The sequence below is a fragment of the Gavialis gangeticus genome, unplaced genomic scaffold (genome assembly GCF_001723915.1).
Source record: "Gavialis gangeticus isolate Ggan-Ray unplaced genomic scaffold, GavGan_comp1, whole genome shotgun sequence".
NCBI lineage: Eukaryota > Metazoa > Chordata > Crocodylia > Gavialidae > Gavialis > Gavialis gangeticus.
This window is the reverse complement of record NW_017728964.1, coordinates 2,094,709-2,117,480: the sequence shown is the minus strand read 5'-3', so window position 1 is coordinate 2,117,480 and position 22,772 is coordinate 2,094,709. Positions and strand designations below refer to the sequence as shown.

At 45.5% G+C, this 22,772-nt stretch overlaps 1 protein-coding gene across 1 annotated transcript in view; it reads left to right on the top strand.

Moving 5' to 3' along the window:
• LOC109287035 (protein shisa-6 homolog) overlaps nt 1-22,772 on the top strand; it is a 51,554-nt gene that overhangs the window by 10,866 nt on the left and 17,916 nt on the right. Inside the window, exon 2 of the mRNA XM_019501956.1 lies at nt 12,227-12,379. Coding sequence (XP_019357501.1) covers nt 12,238-12,379 — 142 coding nt within the window. The 5' untranslated portion in view covers nt 12,227-12,237. The remainder of the gene's footprint in view (nt 1-12,226; nt 12,380-22,772) is intronic.

Sequence of the window (22,772 nt, the reverse complement as noted above, 5' to 3'; positions counted from 1 at the left end):
CCTGGGGGCTGCAGGAGCCAGCAGGGGATGGGGCCAGGTGGGGCAGCAATCCGGGGGGCTGAGGGAGCAAGCAGGGATGGGGCACATGGGCCCTGCAGGGAGCGGGGTGGAAGCCCCTGTGGGGAACATGTGGCCCATGTTGGGGGGGCTGTAGCCCTGTGGGGGGGAGTCCGTGAGCTGTGCAGGGGGGCTGCACCCTGTGCAGGGCAGGGGACCCACCCCTTCTGAGCAGCCCCCCCCTCAGTCCCCCCACGATCCATGCACACCTACCCATATGCCCCATGGCTTCCCCCACATCCCTCCACAGACACCCACATCCCCCCCACTCTTCCCACCCCCCTCCTGCAAACCCTACATCCCCCCAGAACACACCCTGCATGACCATCTGCTAGACAGGATGAAACCTGCTGGCAGGAACTGTGGCTGCAGGGGCAGCTGTCCCTACATCCTGGTTAGTGAAGGGGTCGGGGGGAGCTCTAACTGCTGTATGGTAAGAAAACCAAAGGCAAACAGCAAAACATTTAGGTATTTAGCATTTATTTTATTATGATGATAGAGACACTGGTAGGCTTCCAAATTACTTTAACACTGTAGATATATCAATAAAATTTGACCCCAGTACTCTTTCCTGCCATGGCAGGGGGTCGGACTAGATGATCTGCTCAGGTCCCTTCCGACCCTAGAAACTATGAAACTATGAAACTATGAAAATATTGCCCAGATTATCTCTATCTCTCTGTTTCTCACTCTCTCTCTCTCTGTAGTGGTTTTTTGTTTCAATTATGGAGAAACATGGATTTCAGGGTATTTTACAGAATGACTTTGGGTTTTTTTTATCAGGAATTTTTCAGTTTTCAAATAGGGAACACCAGAAATCCTGCTAGGGAGGCAAGTGGCAGGATCCAGGCAGAGGAACCTGCTCAAAGCTGGCACCTTGGACCCAGCTGGAGTTGGCTGACCTCCTGGCCAATTGGACATGCTTTGACAGTTCACAGCAGGCCACCACAGCCAGAACATCTTCCAGGCAATAGCTGCCTAGATGGCTGGGCAGGCACACACATGGCAGTAGTGCTGCACAACAGCCAACTCTGCAACCACAGCCCGCTGGCAGCTTGCCCAGAGAGGCAGATGCCTCTACTGGCTGTGCAGTCCCCACCTGGGTCTGGCAGGTGCAGGTCACAGCCAGGCAGCAGCCCTCACTGCCAGACTGCTGCAGTGGGTAAAGGGTGCAGGGAACTTTCAGGGCTGCTTCAGCAGTCCAGCTGGCACAAGGGGTATTGTCCTCAGGTACTAATTGGCTGGGCCCCAGAAGCTCTTGAGAGCAAGTAGTCCTGAGCTACTTGCCAGGGCAGCTTTTTATATTGAAGGGGTGAGGACAAGGCAGCTTTTTACATTGCTGGGGCTAGCATAGGTGCTAGTCCTAGGCTCTAGCTCCCCCTTGCTGCAGATCTGGGAGGAGCCATGCAGGGTTATTTTGCCCCAAGTGGCACAACTTGCACCACACCAAAGTGCATGTCCAGGCATGTGCGCTGAGGCAAAAAGCCCTGGCTCAAATTTGTACCACTCTGAGTTGCTGCAAGTGAACATGCTTGCATGAAGTGCAAAATACAAGAGATTTCAAAGCATTTTGTAGACAACATTAAGCCTTGAAATGAGCTTCTGAGTAACATTGAGCTTTATTCAGTACAGCTATATTTGAGAAATGTGGTGGATGAGGTGTGTGAATAACAGCCAAGGCGGACGCCAAGCCCCAAGCTGCTGGGGGCCTGTGGGGGCCTGTGGGTATTGAAGTCCAGGAGGGTGGCTGGGACAGGGAGCTCACACTGGAGTCCTGGGAGCCCCTGGCCTTGCTCAAGCCCTTCAGTCCTTCCCAGCAGCCCCCAACCTTCAGTGAAAGACCTGAGACCCTGAAGCATTTTTGCAGCTAAGCTACAGTGAGGAGGTGGCTGAGATTTTATGGTCTTATGCATTATACTCTGTTAAATTAACCCATATGCCAAACCACAATAATTTTACTCTTATGATAATTAGAAGTACAGGCTGCCATTGCCAAAATAAGAATGCCCACACAACCTTTAAGTTTCACAAGCAAATGGACAGAAACTGGAATGCTAGCAGATAGGAACACTAATGGACAATCAACTTGGTAATTGCTAACACTGTGAAGCCAAGTAGTCCCTGACCACAAAAAATGGTGGGATAACCATTTCCTCTCCCCTCTTCCCCCCATGAAGAAACCAGGCTCAGAATAGCAAGCTAATACATTTTATTCTTTACAGAGAGGAAAGCTTTAATATACTGTATATACATATATACATACATATATATTATTAATTACAGCTAAATTAAAGCTAAGTTATTAAAGCTAACTATTTAAACTTTAAATATTTAAGCTTTTGGAGTATTTAAATTAAAGCTAAGTAATTAAAGCTGAATTAAAATTAAATAGATATATTTTCTGTCTAAAACAGCGCCACCCAAAGCATGAGAAATGGAAGTAAGTACATGAATTTACTCTTTAAAAAAACATCATGGCATGTAAGCACCATCCAGTGGCACTGCAAGGTACATAACTTAATACACATGACTGAATGAACATATATAACCCTCATCTACATGATCATGCATCTAAATCAGGTGAAATTGAATTCACATTTAGATAAATCACTTGCACATGTATCAAGGCCTTCAGTGTCACAAAAAAAGCTGTTCCTTGGTTCTACTGCATAGTACCTTGGGTCACTGTCCAGTCATTTAGTACTTTTTTATACATTCCCCCAGTGCAATGCATAGGGGTGTATACACAACCTGAGAGTGCCGGTGCACCTCCTGACCGGCCACACTCACTGCTGATCAGCCATGGGGGGACCCCTCCCAGTCAGCAAGATCAGCCATGGGGGGATCCCCCTCCCCAAAGGTTGCATCAGTCACCCATGCATTCCCCTTTTAGTACTCTATCCAAGTACTTAATGACTGCACAGTAATGACTGCACAGTCAGTATCTTGTGTCAATGCAGCCGCTGTGTATATCTTAAAACGTGTATCCCACTGTACAGATGCTCTTTTTCAGAAGTAAAATGGTTTTAGATCTACAATGGGAAGGTACTATTGTTTTAAACTCAAATGCTCTTCCAAGGTAGCACATGCTTAATTTATAGACCTATAACACAGCATTGTCTCCAGCTTACTTAGTATTTCTGTCTGGGAATTTTTCATTGGCTTCCACTCTTTTAGCTAATCAGATAGGTAGGTTCTTTCTTGCTTTCAATAGTTTTAAGTAACAATATATTCAAAAAATGTTAAACTCCTCTCTGGATCTGACAGGTACTTCACTTTTTTTACACAGTTGAGAGAGAGGAAGAGGATCAAAGAAGGCATATTTATAATGCTGGATTAGTGCATTAGTGCATAGCCAACTTCAAGAGGAGGGCTAGTGAGCATTCTTATCAGTACCTAGTGGTCTGGTGGTTAGAGTCTTTTGCTAGCAAACAAGAAATCCAGATTTAAGTCCTTGGAGGGATGCTAGAATGTGGGTATGTTCCTTAATCACTAAGTTGTTGGGCAAAAAGTTGAGAGGTTTTGTCTCCATTTTACTTCCATCAGGTACATATGCAGGGCAATCCCATTCTGCCACAGGTGCAAATGTAATTCGAAATGTGCTTAAGAGTCAGAAATTTCTGTTACACAGCTATGGAAGTGCCATTTGGTCATGTGATGATGAAATAAAGTAATTTAGGAATAAATTCTAAGTGAATGTAAAGTCAATGGGACTAAGCTTGTAAACTGAGTTGGTTGTAATTGTTTTGAGATTTTTTTCTAACAAAAATGAAATTTTGTCAAAACCAAACTATTTCACAAAAAATGCATTGGTTTTAGACCACATCTCAATATGGCTCAGACACTTACCTCAGATGTGGGAGATCTAGGATAAGGTCTCTGGTTCTGACTCAGTTAGGTAAATGTTCCACATCTGTAGCACAGAGACTTGTCTTAATGATTTAACCTGAATTTTTCAGTTACTAATTTTTCATTAAAGCAAAGTTTAATTTGTTAAAGTATGAGTTACTTTCTCACCTAAGCATAAATATTAAAAAAGAATGGCTCATGTAAAAGTATAGGGTATAAAGTAGTGCTGGTAAGTTACAATATGAAGTGTGCATAGGGTAAGTAACAATAGCAATATATGCTGCCTCTCTGGCTAAGTTTCTGTGGAACTGATAATTTTAAGGCTGCTGAAAATGTAATTTAATGGCATGTATTTAATTACACAAGGTACCTAGAGCTGCAGATATGTATTCTTATTACTTTAAATCTAAATAAAACAAACACATAATTAAGGGAGACCAGGTTCTTTGGGTAAATCTGATATCTTTTATTAGACTGACTCAAATAGTTGGAAAAATTCTTCTTTGCAAGCTTTTGGATATAGATACCCTTTGTCAGGCTTAGGAAGAATCTGAAGTTGGTCTGTGCTCTTCCTGAATGGAATAGTAAAGCAGCCAGAAGCCAGTACATATGCAAGAAAGCCAGTCAGTGAAAATATAAATTGAGGTAGTCAATGAGTGAAAGACAGGTGGGGGTGGCAATGAATGTAGCTGTAGTCAAAGGGTGAGAGACAGGTTTTGGCAGGGGCGGGGGGGGAATGATTATAGCTGGCAAAAATTGGAGAAATTACCTGGGGAGTCAGATGTTAGGCAGGTTATAATGTGTCATAAATCCAATATCTATATTTAGCACATGCCTTTTTGTATCCAGTAGATTGATGGAATGCAGTTTGTAGGCTCATCTGTGAAAGGTGTTTTGTAAATTCCCTTTGAGGATTAGAACCGAGAGACTGGAGAGAGAGTGGTTTTCTTGTGAGAAATGTGCACCCACTGGCAATTGGGTATTGTTGTCTTTGATAGATTTTCAGTGTGTGTTCATTCTGATACCAGGAAGATTACCCAATTATCTACTTGCTCTTTGGTATCACCCCAACAATATGCTGTGCTTTTTCTGTCTGTTTTATTTAAAATATTATTTTTTAAATCATAAGAATTAAGTACTTTTTAAATTTAGAGTTATTTTCAATTTATAAGGATACAAGGAAATCAAAAGATAAACAGACCTCTAGTGTAAACCCCCAAACAAATATGTTTACTTTTTATATACGAAACTGTAGAGAAAAAATGAAAGAGCAAACCTATCCAAAGGGTTAGAGGAGACAAGTGGGGCCTATGAGTTCCCCTTTCTGAAGAGAATACCAGTGGAAAATCATGATTCAATACTTTTGTACGCCACAAAAAACTGGATATAAAATATATCATTTGCCACACAACATCAGTTACAACATAACAAATGCAACATTAGTGAATCATACCGAAAACCTGTAAGACAAGACCCTAATGTACTTCCCAATCACTACACTGGTGTCTGTGGGAAATGCCCATGAGTTGATAGAGAGAACTAATTAGCCATGGTAGTCTTAAATCAGGCAGAAGCCAGTGTAGATTTGCACCTTACAGATTAACTAAATCAGAGATGCATAAATTTTCATAAGCAACAGCTTACTTCATCAGATACTGCAAAGGGATTGTAGGAAGCAGAGCTTCTAAATAGAAAGAGAAATCAGTGATTAGAATACAAAAAGTAGGAAAGGGGGAGGAGGAAGGAGGGGGCACTGCTGGGAGAGGCAAGGTGGGTAGGAGTTAGAAAAATAAAGCATTGAAGGATATAATAGAGCCACTTCAGAGCTGATAAAGCTAGAGTCTGCATACTCCATGAACATTATGATGCAGTGGTATATCAGAGGTGGAAAGGGTATATCAGGCACAGAAATTACTGGAATGTAACGTGTTCCATCTGATCACAGATGGTGGATGGTCCCTATGGGACGAGAGCCAGCTGGTGCAGTTTAGAATAGTCTTCAAGTTTTGGACATCTGTACATATGGGCAAGTAGAGAATTTATTTAACTGTGTGAAACTTTAAATCTCAATTAAGTTCTTTAACAGGGACCCTACCCCATTACTAAAAGAGGGTGGGATCCCAGGGGTGACAGACTCTCTCCAACCCCTGAGATAAGCTAATACAGCCTGGGAGCCCTGAAGCAAAATGCCTGCTTGACCCAGGTGCAAGGTCTTAGGTTGAATTGGAGGGTAAGATGACTGAGGAAGGGACTTACAAGCACAAGCCCCAAGCAGAGGGACAGCCTGGCTGTAGGAACTGCGGGGGGTAGAGCTCCTTGCAGGAGCTGTGTTGGGGAAACCAGAGGAAGGACTCTGAGCTGAAGTGGAGGTGAAGGAAACCCTGCATCTGAAACTGGGAACAGATAAGTACCCAGGTCCTCTGGGCAAGGGCTTCCTCAGGGCAAGAAGAACCCTGGAGGGGAACCCTTGGGTTTGGACCAGATGTTCATGTTTTTGGTTTTAGCTTACACTCAGCCAAAGTAAAGTGGGAAAAAGCCAGGGGGCTTCAACCGTGACAAAAGCCTACCATCCGAAACCCTCTTTGCTTTCTATGGGCAGCCTCCCTGTCAGTTTATAACATCAAGGCATGGAAGGTGAGGTAACAGGGTGGGACACTGAGAGGCTAAAGGGGACAACACTGTGAGGCCCAGGTGGTGGTAAGGAGAGGTGGTTTCGCCAGCTCAGCATCCACCACTCTACACTGTACTATATCCAGCATGATCTGGATGGAATACACAATCAATCCACTCTTTAGAAATAGATGCAAACTTTTTAAAACCCACTCTCTGATGAGAGTCAGTAACAATATAAGTGACCTCAGTAGCCAAGCTTTCTTTATGTCTTTCGTTAAATACTAAATTGTTAATTTTTCTTCTCAAATTTACTGTGAATGTTGGATATAATTTTCAACTAGTATTCTCTTTGTTTCAGTTCATGGTATTATCTTAATGAAAGGGAACTCATATATACCACATGGGTAGAATAGTACCCCCCAGTTGATAATTGATAGTTCAATTTGTTTGTGCTAAATCTAGGCCTGTTGTGCTACATCATTCAGGGCAATGCTGGAGGGGAAGAATCCTATTTTGTGTTGTGCATCCAAAAGACACTTACCCAGCCATGAAACTGCTGGGTTTAATACTTAACACATAGTTTACAGTCCCATTCAACATGTAGTGTAGTTCAGTTAAAGAGAATGGTGTTCTGGCTGAGTGGGAACATGGCTCTGTACACATCTTCTCCAGGCATATATAAGTCACAAAATTATAGTTAAGCAAAAACTTATGACTAGTGGGTACTAGATACTAGAGTAGGGTCCTCACATATTTTGCCCAATAGCCTAGTGGTTAGGGCTCTGAATCAGGAAGTACAAGACCCAGGCTGCAAGACCCAGCTTATCCAGTTTACTTTCTAGAATAGACTCATGTAAAAGTAGGGTTGAAAAGCTCCAATTTGCTCCATCCCCCTGCCTGAGGCAGAAACATCCCTAACTAAACCATCCTATGTAAATCTTTGTGTAACCTATTACTAAAAACACACAGCCAACCCTTTCACACAACCTAAACTGCCACAAATGAAGCTGAGTGACAATGATGGTCAGTGGGACGTACTTATTTAAGGCAATTTAGACCAATTTAAGGCACATTAAGGGTGCATGTCTACATGTAAATGCCTTTAATGCAGCTTAAAATGGCATTTTAGGCTATTCACAACTAAATTTGATACCTGCTTTTGCTTTAACACATTCATGTGTAGACATAAGCCTAAATAGCCTTAATGAGCATTAAGCTAACACACATTAAATTTAGGTGCACCTAAATGCATGTGTAGACATGCCAAGTGTCTTGTTGCTGGAAGGGTGATGTTGTCAAAATACAGTTGAGAGATCATTTGCAGAAGAAGGCAACAGCCCCAACAGAAAGGCAAAAACCCAAACAGTTCATACAGATCAGACCATGGGGTAAAATTCATTCCTGACCTCTAATGGGGCAATCAGTGTTACCCTGAGCAGAGAGACAAGACTCTGGGTTTTAGTTCCAGCTGAAGGATTGGCATGCCCCAGTAAAAGTCCCTGGTCTCGATTGCAGCCAATACCCAATGCTTCTGAGGAAGGGAAACAAAGAAACAAACTACCACCCTGTGACATTTAACAACAGAGGGGACAACATTTCCTTCTCAGTCCTACGTGGCAGAAACAGAAACAGAAACAGAAAAACCCTGAAAAGTGGGAAGTACCCATAGCTAGCATAACTATAGCTACTCCTAGATCATTCCTGGGCAGTGGTTAACCAACCTGTCCTTAAATGTCTCCAGTGATGGAAATTCCACAACTTCCCTAGGCAGTGCCAGTACCTCACTGTTCTAGCAGTGAAGTTTTTCCTGATATCCAATCTAAATCTGCTTTACTGAAACTTCAAGCTATTGGGCCACATGCTGCTCCATGCAGCAACAGAGAAAGTGTTCTCCATCTTCTTTATGGGAGCCCTTCAGGTATTTGAACACTTCTATGTTCCCTCTTAACTACCTTTTTCCATACAATGAACATATTATTTCCTTCAACCACTTATCATCTTAAAGCCCTTTATCATTTTTGTTGCCTGCTTCTGGACCCTCTAACTTTTCTATGTCCTTTTTAAAATCAGTAGCAGCAGTGGCAATCCCTCATGATCAAAGATGATCACTTCCATGGGTCAAGAAAAGAAAAATTGTGGCTGTTGAATTACCCTCCTGTCCCATTCCAAGAATGGAGTAACCAACATGTGACCACTGCCTGTGTGTGGATCCATGGCTAGGGACTCCTGGCAATCACTTGGTCTGTCCTTGTCACCACTTGCCCATCACCATAGGACTTTGTAAAGGTTATGGGTATCGGTGGCTGGATCCAGTGGAAGAAGCCTGTGAGTTACTTGTTTTACATGAGGAGGCCATTGCACATCAGCAACTGCATGAATCTTGGTGGAAAACCAACCTGTATCCAGTGGCAAGAAGATCCAAGATGTCTGGGGTTGCTCTTCCACTGCAGCCTTCATCTGCCTTTGCAGCCATTGAGAAGTATGCCTTCTTCATTCACCTGCTCCACAGTTGAGGTCCTTATGTTATGTTGGACTGCTCTTTGTCTAATACCTCACCTTTGACCTTACTGCTATGGGTGACCCAGCCATGAGTACAAGACTCCCAACAGTGTAGCTCTTAGGGTCTTCAGTATATGATGACCCTATCTGTTCCATCAAGGTGGCAGTTCATGTAGAGGCCTTTTTAAAATTTGGAGGCCTTTTTAAAACAGCACACAATATTCTAGATGAGGCCTGACCAATGCCAAGTAAAGAAGTGCTATTATCTCCCATGTCTTGCACCTTCTGTTCTATACTTGCACCTTTTATACTTCTGTTGATGTTGTCCAAAATCACATTCACCTTTTGTGTAACTGTGTCACACTGCAGATTCATATTGATCACAATCCACCAGGAATCCTAAATTGTTCACTGCAGTGTTGTTATCCAGCTAGTTGTCACCCATCTTGCATTTGTTTTTTATTATTGTACCTGAGGTATAACACCTTGCATTTGTCACCATTGAACTTCAGGCTATTAGCTCCAGCTTAGCTTTCCAATATGCCAAGTTCCTTCTGAATTCCTTCTGAGTACAATTCCTTCTGAATTACACTCCTGTCCACCAGTATGTTCACACTCCTTCCCAGTTTTGTGTCACCTGCAAATTAGGTCAAGAAGCTTTCTATTCCAGCACCCAATTTGTTAATAAACATGTAAAACAGCACTGGGACCAAGACATACCCCTGTGGGACTTCTGCTATTCTGACATAGATCCATTTATAATTACCCTTTGCTTGCAGGTATTGAGTCAGTTTTCTATCCACAAGGCAGTAGTTTTGTGTAGTCCCCATTTTTACAAATTGTTTATGGGAAAGCTGTGTTTTGTTGTCAAAAACCTTCCATAAGTCCAGATATACTTTATCTACTGCATTCCCTTCATCTACCCAACTAGTTTTCTTGAAGAAGGAGGTTGTTTGTTTAACCTAATTTATAAATCTATGCTGACTGCCTTTGGAGATGCACATGCCCTGGCTTACAGACAGCCCTACAACCTCAAACATCATCTCTAAAATAAAATACTAATGAATTCTTAGCCTCACTGAGGCAGGAGGCCTTGCAATGGACCCAAAAGCCTGCCATGTCCCCACATCAATACAGACCACATCATCACTGAGCCTAATAACCAGGAGTTCAATATCCAAAATTCATTCACCTGCAACTTTATAAATAGCATATATGCCATGACTTGCTTATAGTGTCCATCTGCTGTCTACATTGAACAGAGAGGATGATCTCTAAGCATAAGAATGAATTAAAACTGATCCGACAGGTGCAGAAAGATACAAAAGCATGTGGCAGAACACTTCAACCTCCATGGATACTTCATTACTGACCGTGGGATTGCTGTTCTCAGGCAAAACCATAAATAAATAACAATAAAAAAATCAAAAACCAGTTTGCACAGGAAATTGTGAGCAAAAAATCTTCCACAAACTGGACTGGGTTAAGTGTGCTTTAAACAGAGGCTAGGATTCTTATCTTATTACATGGATTAGCTTTTGTGACCCACTTTGTTCCTGTGGGTTTAATTCTTGTTTGTTTGAGGCTAATCTATAATAATAATAGGCTTAGTCTGTCTGTCCAGAGCACTCTGATTGGTTGCCTCAACAGCCAATCACAATGCTTACTGAAACAACCAATCAGAGTGCTACAGACAGACAGTGCTTCAGACAGACAGAATAAGCATGCTATTATTATAGATCCTGAGGCATTTCAAACAAATATGCAGGTAAGTTAGAGCTAGGATGAAGCTCCGGGGCCCCCTGCATTGAGTGGGCAGGCTCTGCCAAAGAAAAAACGAAACGTGGTGAGAGGCCTGGTTGTGCCCTGCCCCTGTCTGTCACTCCCAAGCCACAGCCCCAACACTCCTGCTGCTGCCTCTCACTCCTGACCTACAGTATCCCCCCAACCATGTTGGTGCCCCTCACTCCTAACCTGCAGCCCCCTGTTCCTGCCTGTAACCCACAGTACCTTCCCTGGTGTCCCTCACTCCCAAGCCACAGCCCCCCCACAGTTGTGCCAATACCCCTTACTCCTGACCCACAGCCCTTTGCCCCTCCAGCCCTGATACCCATGCAGCTCCCTGCTGGCCTTGAATAACCCCCTTCCCCCCTACTCCCTTCCCCCACTGGAAGGGCAGGCCCCTCCCCCGCCTGCCTGCCCTACTGCAGCCGCAGTGTCAGTGGACGTGCATGTGAGCATAACACACACACCTTCCTGCCCCCCCCTACAGTCCCCAGCCCTAGCCCTGCAACCTCTACCCGCCACAGACTTACCTGCCTGCAGCTGCTAGGGCATGCACATAGACCATGTGATGCCCATGCCTCCAGTACCCCTTCCCTGCTCCCCCCAGTCCCAAGCAGCTCCTTGATGGGGCAAGCCAGGAAGTGCTGGGAAAAAACTTCAATGCTGAGTGGAGGCAGAGCAAAATCCTGGACATTTGCTGATATTTAAAAAAAAATACCTGGACAGAGATGGGAGGACCCAGAAAAGAGGACATGTCTGGGAAAACCCAGATGTATGGTAACTCTGTTCATGAGGTTCCTTTTAGCCCTACTTTTCTATGATTCTATGATTTATAATGAAGAGCAGTGGGGAAATTATAGCCCAGTTTGGAGGAAGGATTCATGCTAAAACATAGCTCCCTTCCCTTATAGTGCTTTATCTATCTCAATGAGCCACACACCCTTTCTCCTGACTTCTCGCATTCACTTTCTTCTGGACTCACAGATTTCTCACTCTTGGCTGATCCAAAGATGGGTGGGGGTAGGCCTGCTTCAAAGAGGCGGGGGATACTGAAGAAAACACTGCATAATGTCCATCCTATGTCCTGGTTGTTAGAACGCTGTGCTGAGATGTAGCTTCTGACCTCTTTGGGGTGAGTGGGGGTAGGGGGAGGCAGCTAAAACCCAGCTCCTGAGTCTTAGGAGTTGTATTGTAATTGTTCATTTATGCAAAGGAGACAGGGGCTGGCTTGAAAGTGATGTTGGCTGAATCATTTTCTTGGCTATAAAAAGTGGGGTGCATTGACCATGCTAGCCTAATGAGCTACTAATCTCAAATCTGTAAAGGCTGGCTTGAATAAGAGTGGGGTAGGAATGGAATGTCTTTCTCATTTCCTCTGTGTCTTGGTGCCCTGTGTGGATATGACTTTGTTCTTTTTTTGCAGAAAAACCACGCATGAACAATATTCTTACTTCTGCTACGGAGCCGTATGATCTCTCCTTTTCCAGGTCCTTCCAGAACCTCTCACACCTCCCACCATCCTATGAGGCTGCAGTCAAGACTAATCCAAGTAAATATTCTTCTCTGAAGAGATTAAGTAGGTGTTATCTCATTCCATTTCTTTGCATCTCCTTTGCTTGTAAACTGCAAGGGGCACAAAAGTAAACCAGTGGAGGCAGGGTGCCTGTGGCTAGCACCCAGCACACAAGTGGTCCCAGGGGAACACATAGGGATGGGGGGCTTGGCCATCAGCTGCCTGGGTCTAGGCCTGCCCTGCCTAACTTATGGGTACCTGGGCACCCATGCATGGCTGACCCCCAATCTGAGGCTGGGCGGTGCACTGCATGGCCCCTTATTCTGTGTGTTGGAATGGGAGGGGATCTCTGGTTGATGTTAGGGGAATAAAGAATTGTTCTTCCTATGCATGTGTGCAGTGAGCATGGTGCTGGAGGTGGGCAGGAGGGTGGAGGGCCCATTGTTTGCAGGGCAGGCGGGCTAGAGTGGGGAGTGCAGGAGAAGTTGGTCAGATAGAGCCTCCCCCACCCACTGCTCTGGTTTCCTCTGATGGGTGCTTGGCTCTCCTGTGGCTTCAGCGGGGAGGAACAGGGGGCAACATTGCTGTTGCTGTTGCTGCTGCTGTAGGTGGTGCTCCCACCTCCAGGTACCCCCATGCACTGTGCCTCCTCCACCCAGGCCTTATAGAACCCCCTGGGCCTCATAGATGTTATGCAACACACAGGCTGCAATAATGACCCAGGGAAAGTCATCCTTGGCAACCTCATGGCGGGTAATGATGGTATACCAATGACCCTTGAGGAGGCCGAAGGCACACTCCACCAGGGCATGGGTCCAGCCCAGACACCTGTTAAAGTAGGCATAGCAGGGGACCAGGTGGCTGGTGTAAGGATCCATGAGCCAGGGTAGGAGTGAGTAGGTGGGGACCCAATGAGCAGTGGTGGGACCATTGAAGTGCCTAGCTGCAGGTCCAGCTCCCCTGGTACAAATTGCCCACTCTCCACAAGTCCTGCCAGGCTGGAGTTGTGAAACCTGGGTGTCATGAGTGCTGCCTGCCCAGCCAGCACTGACATGCATGAAGGCCCCATGGTGGTCCACAAGAGCCTGCAGGACCACAGAGTGAAATCCCCTGCAGCTGTAGTAGGGCCAGTCTCCAATACGGCAGGCGGGGGATGGGGATGTGGGTCCTGTCCAGGGCCCCAGTACACTGGGGCAATCCCAGTGCATGGAACCCTGCCACCACTGTCATGGATGTGGAGCATGGTGTGCCCCAGCACATCCTGGAGGGCCTCGCACACCTCCAGGACAACCTCCCTGGTGGTGGCCTTGCCCACACCAAACAGGTGTCCGAAGGTGGCATTGTGGAGCCCGTCATTGGTGTCCTTGGTGGTAGCAGTGGTGTGATGGTGTTGAAGGACCTTGGACAGCCTACTGCAGCCAGGCAGGCAATCTCTGTTCATGGGGGAGCTTGGCAGGGCAAAATATCCATGGGCCAGGCAGTGGTCAGTGTAGCAGGCCAGTAGAGCTAGTGCAGCAGCCAACAGGATCATGGAGCACTGGTTGTTGCTGCCAGGGGCGGGGACTGGAGCATCCATAGTGCAGAGAGGCAGAATAGCCAAGGAGAAAGCTGTCCTATGCTGTCCCTGGACTTGGCATGCAGCTCCTTGGCAAGGAAGAAGCTGGCCAGAGAGCAACAAGCGGGGCTGGCTTTTAGAGAGGGCTGCCAGGTGCTGGCTGCTGCAGTTGGGGCCTAGAGCGCCCCGTGGTGGCTGTGGGGTCCATTGCAGGGCTGCATGAAACTGAATGCAAATCTGCTCCCTAATCTCTGCATGTGTAGATGCCCGCCAGAAAACCCTTACTCTGGCTTAGTTTACACCAGAGTAAATCTAGACCATAGTAAATGCATGTGTAGATGCACCCAGTGTTCTCCAAACACCATCCTGTAGGGTACAGTTGCATCTCTCTTTAGAGATATTCTAAAGAGTAACAGTTATTCTCTGTAGATTCAGTGAGACTAATCATGTGAGCAACTACTAACTTATTGCAGTCTTGGGCCAATGCATTCTTCAAGTTCACATAGTATGTTTTTAGTATATTTCTTAAGCTCAGATCTTTGGTGGCCATCTGTTTAGTATACCTATTTCTGGTAGGTTTTTGACCAGTATTTGAGTTAACTCTATCTCAGTGGTTCCCAATCTGTGGTACATGTACCACGAGTGGTATGCAGACAACCTGTCAGTGGTATGCATTAACAGATTTATTATGATGACAAAAAATTGCTGGTGGTACTTAAGGTTGAACTGAAAAAAATGCTGGTGGTACTTAAGGTTTTTTGTTTTATATTGGTGGTGCACAATCTGTCAGTTTGGGAATTGCTGCTATACCTCTTTAAATTTGGATGTACAGTGGGTGTGTCTACATGTGTCCATATGGCACCTTTGTTACTGCGCCATCAGTAACAGATGACACAGTAACAGCCCATACTGCACCCTGTGTACTGCGCACGGTTATTTTTATCTGCTATGTCACCGTAGCAATGTACTATAACAAGGGAGAGCATTCACAATTTGTGACCACTGATGCTACATCACCATAGCATATTGCTATGGTGATGTAGTGTCACTTGTAGATGTGATTAGTGAGTGATAGTCTGAAAAGACCCTGAATTTGAGAATTTTAATAAAAAGTTTAATATCTACTCATTTACACCTTGGTTGAACACAGCACATAAGCACATGTTTAACTGCAATCAGGTAAATTCTGCCTGCTTCAATTTAAACACATATTAGAATCAGAGTGATTTAAAGCAGTGCTCAGTGCATCTGGCTCAATAGAGTACATCTCATTATTTCTTGGGAGATTTGTTCCTTAACAATCTAAGTGAAGAGGTCAGACTTCTGTTCAGGGTAAATATCTCAAATCACCATTAATATTTCCATTAGTAAACTCACTGTATGCTCCTAGACAATTTTTCAAATATTAACTGATACTGATAGGTCAGTGGAACTACTGGGTTATAATACTATGACATTTTAACTTTTGCCTTCTTGAGATTTTTAAATCCATTTTTCAGCTGTAGTAAAGTCAAAATATATGTCTATCAGTTACTCTTTGGAATTTTGCCTTTTTCTATAATTGATTTCCTTATATTTCCTTGCAATATGTCATTTGTTTGCTATACAGTGCATCTGTTCTTGATGAAAATACTCTTAAGCACAGTACAGTACTAAATATGTTGACATACCTTACTGAAGAATCAAAAATGTATTTAAAAAAACCCCCAAAGTGGACATATAGTGTTGAAATGTGACAAGCCTTAACTTTTCTCTTACCCATCAGCTAGTCTGGCTTCACACACACCAAGTAGCACCTTACTTCAGCAGTCTGTTGATCTTGCTGCCCTCTCCAGATGCTGTGGTTTGTAACTATATGCACTGGACTCCAGATGACTGCCCCACACTTTGATAGGGGCACATTCTTAATACAACATCACTGAAACTGCTTCTGGGGGACAGGACCTAGAAGTGGTTAAAGACAAACTCCATATTTACACAGTTTTTGAGGAAGACAGGTTCTGAAAAACAACCACCACAAAACTATTAGGTTTCTTGAAAGGCCTAGTTGTAAATAGTTATAGCTGTCAGAAAGTGTTTTGTGGTGACTGGCTTCTGCTTGAAGGCCTTGGAGGTACGGGGCATATGTTTAGAGTGCATATACAGGCTACATACATAATTGAGAGAGATAATGAGAGAGAGTGAGTGAGAAAACTAATGGATATCTTTATACACGCTCTGGGGTGGGGCACTTCAGAGCGACTCTCATAGATTTCATAGACATTATAGCTTTTGTAGACATTAGGGCTGGAAGAGATCTCACAAGATCATTGGATCCAGCCCCCTGCCCAAGGGGCAGGAAGTCAGCTGGGGTCAGATCACCCCAGCAAGATAAGGATCCAAGCATTTCTTAAAGGTATCCAGAGTAGGTGCTTGCACCAGTTCTGGGGGAAGTCTAGTCCAGACTCTGGAGACTCGGAAGGTAAAGAAGTTTTTCCATATGTCCAGTTTGAAATGGTCTTCCAGAAGCATGTGACTGTTAGACCTTGTTTTCCCTTGGGGTGCCCTGGTGAACAGATGTTCTCCCAGTTCCTGATGCACACCCCTAATATACTTATAGGCTACTACCAAGTCACCCATGAGTCTTTGCCTCTGCAGGCTGAACAGTCCCATGCCTCTCAGCCTCTCCTCATAAGGCCTGTTCTCTTGACCTCTAATCTTGCAAGTGGCCTTCCTCTGGACTCTCGCAAGCTTCTCCACACCCTTTCTAAAGTGCAGAGCCCAGAACTGGATGCAGTACTCCAGCTGCGGCCTCACCAAGGCTGAGTAAAGCAGAAGGATGACTTTTTGAGTCTTCCTTGAGATGCATCAGTAGATGCAAGCCAGAGCTTTATTTGCTTTGCCAGCTGTAGCTTTGCATTGGTAGCCCATGTTCATTTTGTGGTCAATCATGACCCCCAAGTCTTTTTTAGTCATGGTGCTAGTGAGTGTAGCACTGCTGAGCCTATAAGTATGATATGTTTTTTTCCCCCAAGGTGGAGCACCTTGCATTTGAATTTGTAGATGGACACAGCAAGGGATTGGAGATGCTCTGTTCACCAGGGCGCCTCTTGGGGTAACAGGGAACAATGGTCACAAACTGACAGAGAGCAGATTTAGGCTAAATATCAGGAAAAACTTCTTCATGGTAAGTGTGGCCAAAATTTGGAATAGGCTTCCAAAGGAGGTGGTGCCTATCATGTATTGTATAACCCCGGACTATCAAATAATCAACACAGTTCATAGCGTCAAGCAAATCAATCATTCCAAGTTTACTTGTGTATATATTCTCTTTTCACCCATATAGCTCTCTATAAGAAAACATACAGAACTCTGACCTAGAATCATAAACAATTAGGTTTGGAAGGGACCTCAGGAGATCATCTAGTCTAGCCCCCTGCACAAAGCAGGACCATCCCCAAGTAGATCATTCCAAGCAAGGCTTTGTCTACCCTGGCCTTAAAAACCTCTAAGGATGGAGATTCCAAAACCTCTTTGGGTAGCCTGTTCTAGTGCTTTACTACCCTCAATACATACTGTTATATATCCTAGCACTGTAGTCCTTATGTATTCACTAACCAATCTTACATGAAAAATGGTCACAGCCCAGGTTAAACATCCCTGTTTAATCATGACCTCTGAATATTGCAAATTGGTGTAATTATGGGATTAAGGAATCAGTGTACAATGATCATTTAACCCACTTCTGTGTTTGGACCCATACATTGGGTTATGTATTTTTAAAGCTCTCCTGGATCTTGGTAGGGTCCAGTCACTGTTTCTGACTTCAGTTTTTCTGGCACGCTCTCTGAGCACAGTGTATTTCTCTGGTATCCTTTCTGGAAGTGTGATCCTGCTGCCTTACTTCTACAAGACAAAATGCTGAGACCCTGAGACCTCCCCCAGAGCTTTGCTCTAATGGGCACTCTGGTTTATAGTTCATGCCTTCAGGGACATGGTAGTTCAAACAAATAGACTCATACTTTTCAAAAGGATGTCTAAAGTCACTACTATTTACTACACATAGCACAAGAAATATGGATACCTATGCAAAGCTATACATTCCTGAGTTCCATTTCCTGCCTCAGTTCCCTCACCACTACAGAACTTTCCTTGGTATCTAGTCCAAATCTTGCACAGAATCAAGAACACTTCCTTCCCTAGTGTTTCTAAGTTTTTCAGGGTATGGACATGTATATCAGCCTGGCTTCAATACAGCTTAACTTGAAATGGATGGCCCATTAAACCAATTTAAAGCTACCTGAAATGGTTCAAAACTTCACCTGGAAAAACAGGTACAGTTTCGAACTGGTTCACAGTGGGCATGTCTACACACACATTCGATATGGCACCAATTTATTTGCAAGTCAATTATTCATAAGTAAACAGTGCCGGGCATGCATCTACACGTGCAGAGAAGTGGGTGCAGATTTGCTACCAATCTTCTCCTGCTTCCCAGGGTCCTGCAGTGGGCCCCTGCTGCCACCAGGGAGAGTTCTAGGCTCCAGCTGCAGCTGCCAGCAGCCAACAGCAATCTTCAAAATGCAGCCCTGCTCACTGCTCCCTGACCAGCCACTTCCCTGGCCAGGAGCAGCTTGCATAGCTTAGGGATAGCAAGCAGCAGTGCTCTGCCTGTGCCTCCCCAGATTATGGCTGCTTCAGTCCCTGTCCCTGGCAGCAATGACCAGCGCCCTCACTCTCCTGCTTGTTGTCACACTGACCCTGCTGGCCTGCTGCATCAACCACCACCTGACCCTGGCTATCTACACCTGCCTGTTTCCTAAAGGTGCAGCAACCACTTGCCAGGTCACTGTGCATCATCCCAGGGCCACCATCATGCACCTTCCACCTTGACCCTGTCCACGTGGCTGGATCCTGGCAGAGACACCAACAACAGCCTCCAGGATGCCACCACTGGTATTGGTGTCACCGTCCTGGGTCTCCAGCCCTGCCACCTTTGCCCTGCCACCTTTGGGGCCACCACGACTGGTGGCAGCATGTCATGCAAAACGCCTGGGATGATGAGCAGTGACTGGAGGCCTTCTGCATGACCCAGGCCACCTTCCAGGACCTTTTGGAGCAGCTCAGGTCACATCTAGAGTGGCAGCACACCAACATGCAGCTGCCCCTCCCCATGCACACCTGCCTGGCCCTTGCCCTGCTCAAGCTGGCCACGCCCTCCAGCCTGTGCTATGTCAGCCACCTGTTTGATATGGGCAAGGCCATGACTGGGGAGGCCATCCTGGAGGTGTGAGGTGCCCTCCAGGACATCCTGGAAGACACTGCACTCTGGCAGTAGTAGCACGGTTCCATGCCCTGGGATTCCCCCAGTGCATTAAGCCCCTGGATGGGACCCACATCCCCGTCATCTGCCTGCCCCATGCAGCCCACTCCTATTATAGCTGGAGGGGCTTACAATCCATAGTGCTCCAGGCTGTTGTGGACCACCGTGGGATCTTCACATATGCTGGCTGGGCGGGCAGCACCCAGGACACCTGCGTCTTCCGGAACTCCAGCCTACCAGGTCTGGTGGAGAATGGGCACTTCACACCAGGGGTGATGGACTTTCAGGTGGGTGCCATGGTTGTCCCAGCCCTCCTTATCAGGGACCCTGCCTACCCACTCCTGCTCTGGCTCATGTGGCCCTTCACTGGCTGCCTGAACCCCTGCCAGGTGCACTTCAACTGCTGCCTGGGCCAGACCCATGCCCTGGCGGAGTGTACGTTTCACTGCCTGAAGGGCCACTGGCACACCCTCACTACCTACCTCAAGTTCACCAAGGACAACATCCCTCGGGTCATTGTCGCAGCCTGTGTGATTCATAACATCTGTGAGGCTCAGGGAGAGCTGTTCTGCGAGGTCTGGGCAGAGGTGGTGTGGTGCATGAAGGCAGCCTGGCAGTAGGAGCACCACCTGCAGTGGTAGCAACAGTGGCAGTGGTGGCCCTCCCTGCCAAGGCCCCAGGAAAGCCATGCACTTCCAGTGGGGGCCAGGGCACTGGGTGCAGGAGGCACTTGCCAACTGCCTCCTCTAGTACTCTCTGCTCTAGCCCACCTGCACCAACGTCCATGGACCGCCCACCACCAGCACCATGCTCACTGTAGACACATCTCAGAAGAACAAGTTTTTATTCCCCTCACAGAAAACAGGCCAGTCAGTCCTGGCTGATACTTTATCACAGTCATACATGCATTAATACCTTGTCTGTTAGACTGCAAAGTGTGTTAGGGCCCTGCGGTGGTTGTTCTTTAAAACAGCATTAATGTTAGGATGCCTTGGCTGTGACTTTTTGGTCAGCACCCCAGTCCCTGAAACTTCAACCGTGACAACACATCAGTAACACCCAACAAGGACAGCAACAGTGAAAAGAGAATCCCTTATAAGAGACCAAATTGCTCCTGGAACCAATGATATGAATATTAGGAAAAAGCTTTAGAAAATACTAAACACACTTTGGAGTAAGCAATTATATTTATCCAGGCTTCTAAAATTATAACTGCCAAACTTCTTCATTTGAGCATTACTAATAAAGCAATGTAGCTTCAGAATACATTTTGGAAGATACAGATGTCATTAGAATGATTTCATTGGAAGTCAGTTCATCTGAGGACTGGAGAATCACCTTGGAGGCAGATGGACTGATGGTAACTTACTTTGGATATACAGGCACAGGGCAATGTAGTGTCTGATTTTATTACTGAGCAAGTGAACATTATAAAATAACAGGATGGTAATTGTAGCAGGTTCTCTCTCAGCACTTATTTTTTATAAGGCAAACTTGTCCCCACAAGGAAAAAACTGTCCATAACAAAACAAGTACTTAACTATATATATAATCATAGAACCATAGGGCTGGAAGGGACTCTGAAGGATCATCATGTCCAGCCCCTTGAATGAGCAGGAAAGACATCTGAGGTCAGACAGCCCCAGCCAGGTGACCGTCCAATCTTCTGTTGAAGACCTCTAGGGTAGATGATTGCACCACCTCTGTGGGGAGCTTGTTCCACAGTCTGGACACCCTAGTTGTAAAGAAGTTTTTCCTGATGTTCAGCCTGAAACTATCTTCCAGGAGTTTGTGGCTGTTGTTTCTGGCTTTCCCCCAGGGTGCCCTGGTGAACAGTTGTTCACCAAGCTCCTGATGTATGCCTCTGATGTAGTGCTAAGCCGCAATCAGGTCCCCTCTCAGCCTTCTTTTCTTTAGGCTGAAGAGTCTGAGATCCCTCAGCTTCTCCTCAGATGGCTTGCCATACAAGTTCCTGATCATGCGGGTGGCCCTTCTCAGGGCCCTCTCGAGCTTTAGCACATTCCTGTTGAAGTGCAGTGCCCAGAACTGGACACAATACTGCAGCTGTGGCCATAACAATGTTGAGTAAAATGGGAGAATCACTTCTTTGGATTTACTGGAGATGCATCGATTGATGCATGCCAGAGTTTTATTGGCCCTAGTGGCTACTGTGTCACACTGCCAGCTCATATTCATGTTGGGTTCTATTGTTACCCCCAGATCCCTTTCATTTGTAGTGCTGGTCAGGTTAGCAGTGCCCAGCCTGTAGGTATGCTGGGGGTTCTTCCTTCCCAGATGCAGCACTTTGCATTTCTCTATGTTGAAGCTCACTTGGTTCCATTCTGCCCAACATGCCAGCCCATCTAGGTCTGCTTGCCCCATATCTTGGTGTCATCTGTGAACTTGGCCAGTGGGCTTTTCACCCCCTCATGCAGGTTGTTGATGAAGATATTACACAGCATTGGGCCAAGTACCAACCTCTGGGATATGCCGCTGCCCACATCTCGCCAGGATGACACTGATCCATTCATTTGGACTCTCTGTATGCTACCCTGCAACCAGTTTCGCACCAACTTGATGGTCCCACAATTGAGCCTGATATCTTCCAGTTTTCTGATCAGTACCTCATGGGATACCAGATCAAAGGCTGTCTGGAAGTCGACTTATATGATGTCAACAGCTTTTCTCTCAGACAGGTGATGAGTCACCTGATCATAGAAAGAAATGAGGATGGTCAGACAAGACCTGCCTATGACAAAGCCATGCTGGCTGTCATTCAATGTCATGCCTTCTGCAAGTTTGTCACATGTAGCCTTTTTGATGAATGTTTCTAGGATTTTCTCTGGAATAGAAGTAAAGCTAATTGGCCTGTAGTTTCCTGAGTCTTCACACTTCCACTTCTTGAAGATGGGCACACCATTGGCCCTCTTCCAGTCCTCTGGGATTTCTCCAGAGGCCCATGATTTTTGAAGACCTTTGCCAGGGGCTCTGTGATTACTTCAGCCAGCTCTTGCACACTCTTGGTTCATCTGGTCTTGCTGATTTATATATGTCTAATTTCTTTAATTGATCATACACTAGTTTTATAGCAATGGTGGTAATGGTGTCAATCCTGCCCTGTTTGTTCTGTGCCCCCCCTGTCATGTTGTTCCCCTTGGTCTTGTGAAAGACCAAGGCAAACTAGTCATTTAGGGGTTCCATTTTTTTGAGTGGTAGTGACCAGGTTTCCTGAGGCATTGAGCAGCAGCCCCACACTCCCATTAGTTTTCCTTTTACTCCCTTTGTAGCTAAAGGACTTCTTGTTGTCCTTGATTCTTGTAGTTAGTTTTAGTTCAGTTTCTGCCTTAGCTTGCCTAATCTGTTTTCTACAAGTGCGGGCCATTGTCAAGTAGTCTTCCTTAAAGGCTGTCCCAAGTTTCCATTGTTTGTACACCTCTTTCTTTTTCTGTAGGACAGCTGCAACTTCCCTGCTTAGCCAAGAGGAGTTTTTTTGACCCTTCTGCTACTTTTTCTCCATAAGGGAATGGATTTTCTCTGAGCCTTAAGGATTGTATCCTTAAGGAATGACCATTCTTCTCGTGCTCCCTTTACCTGTGGTC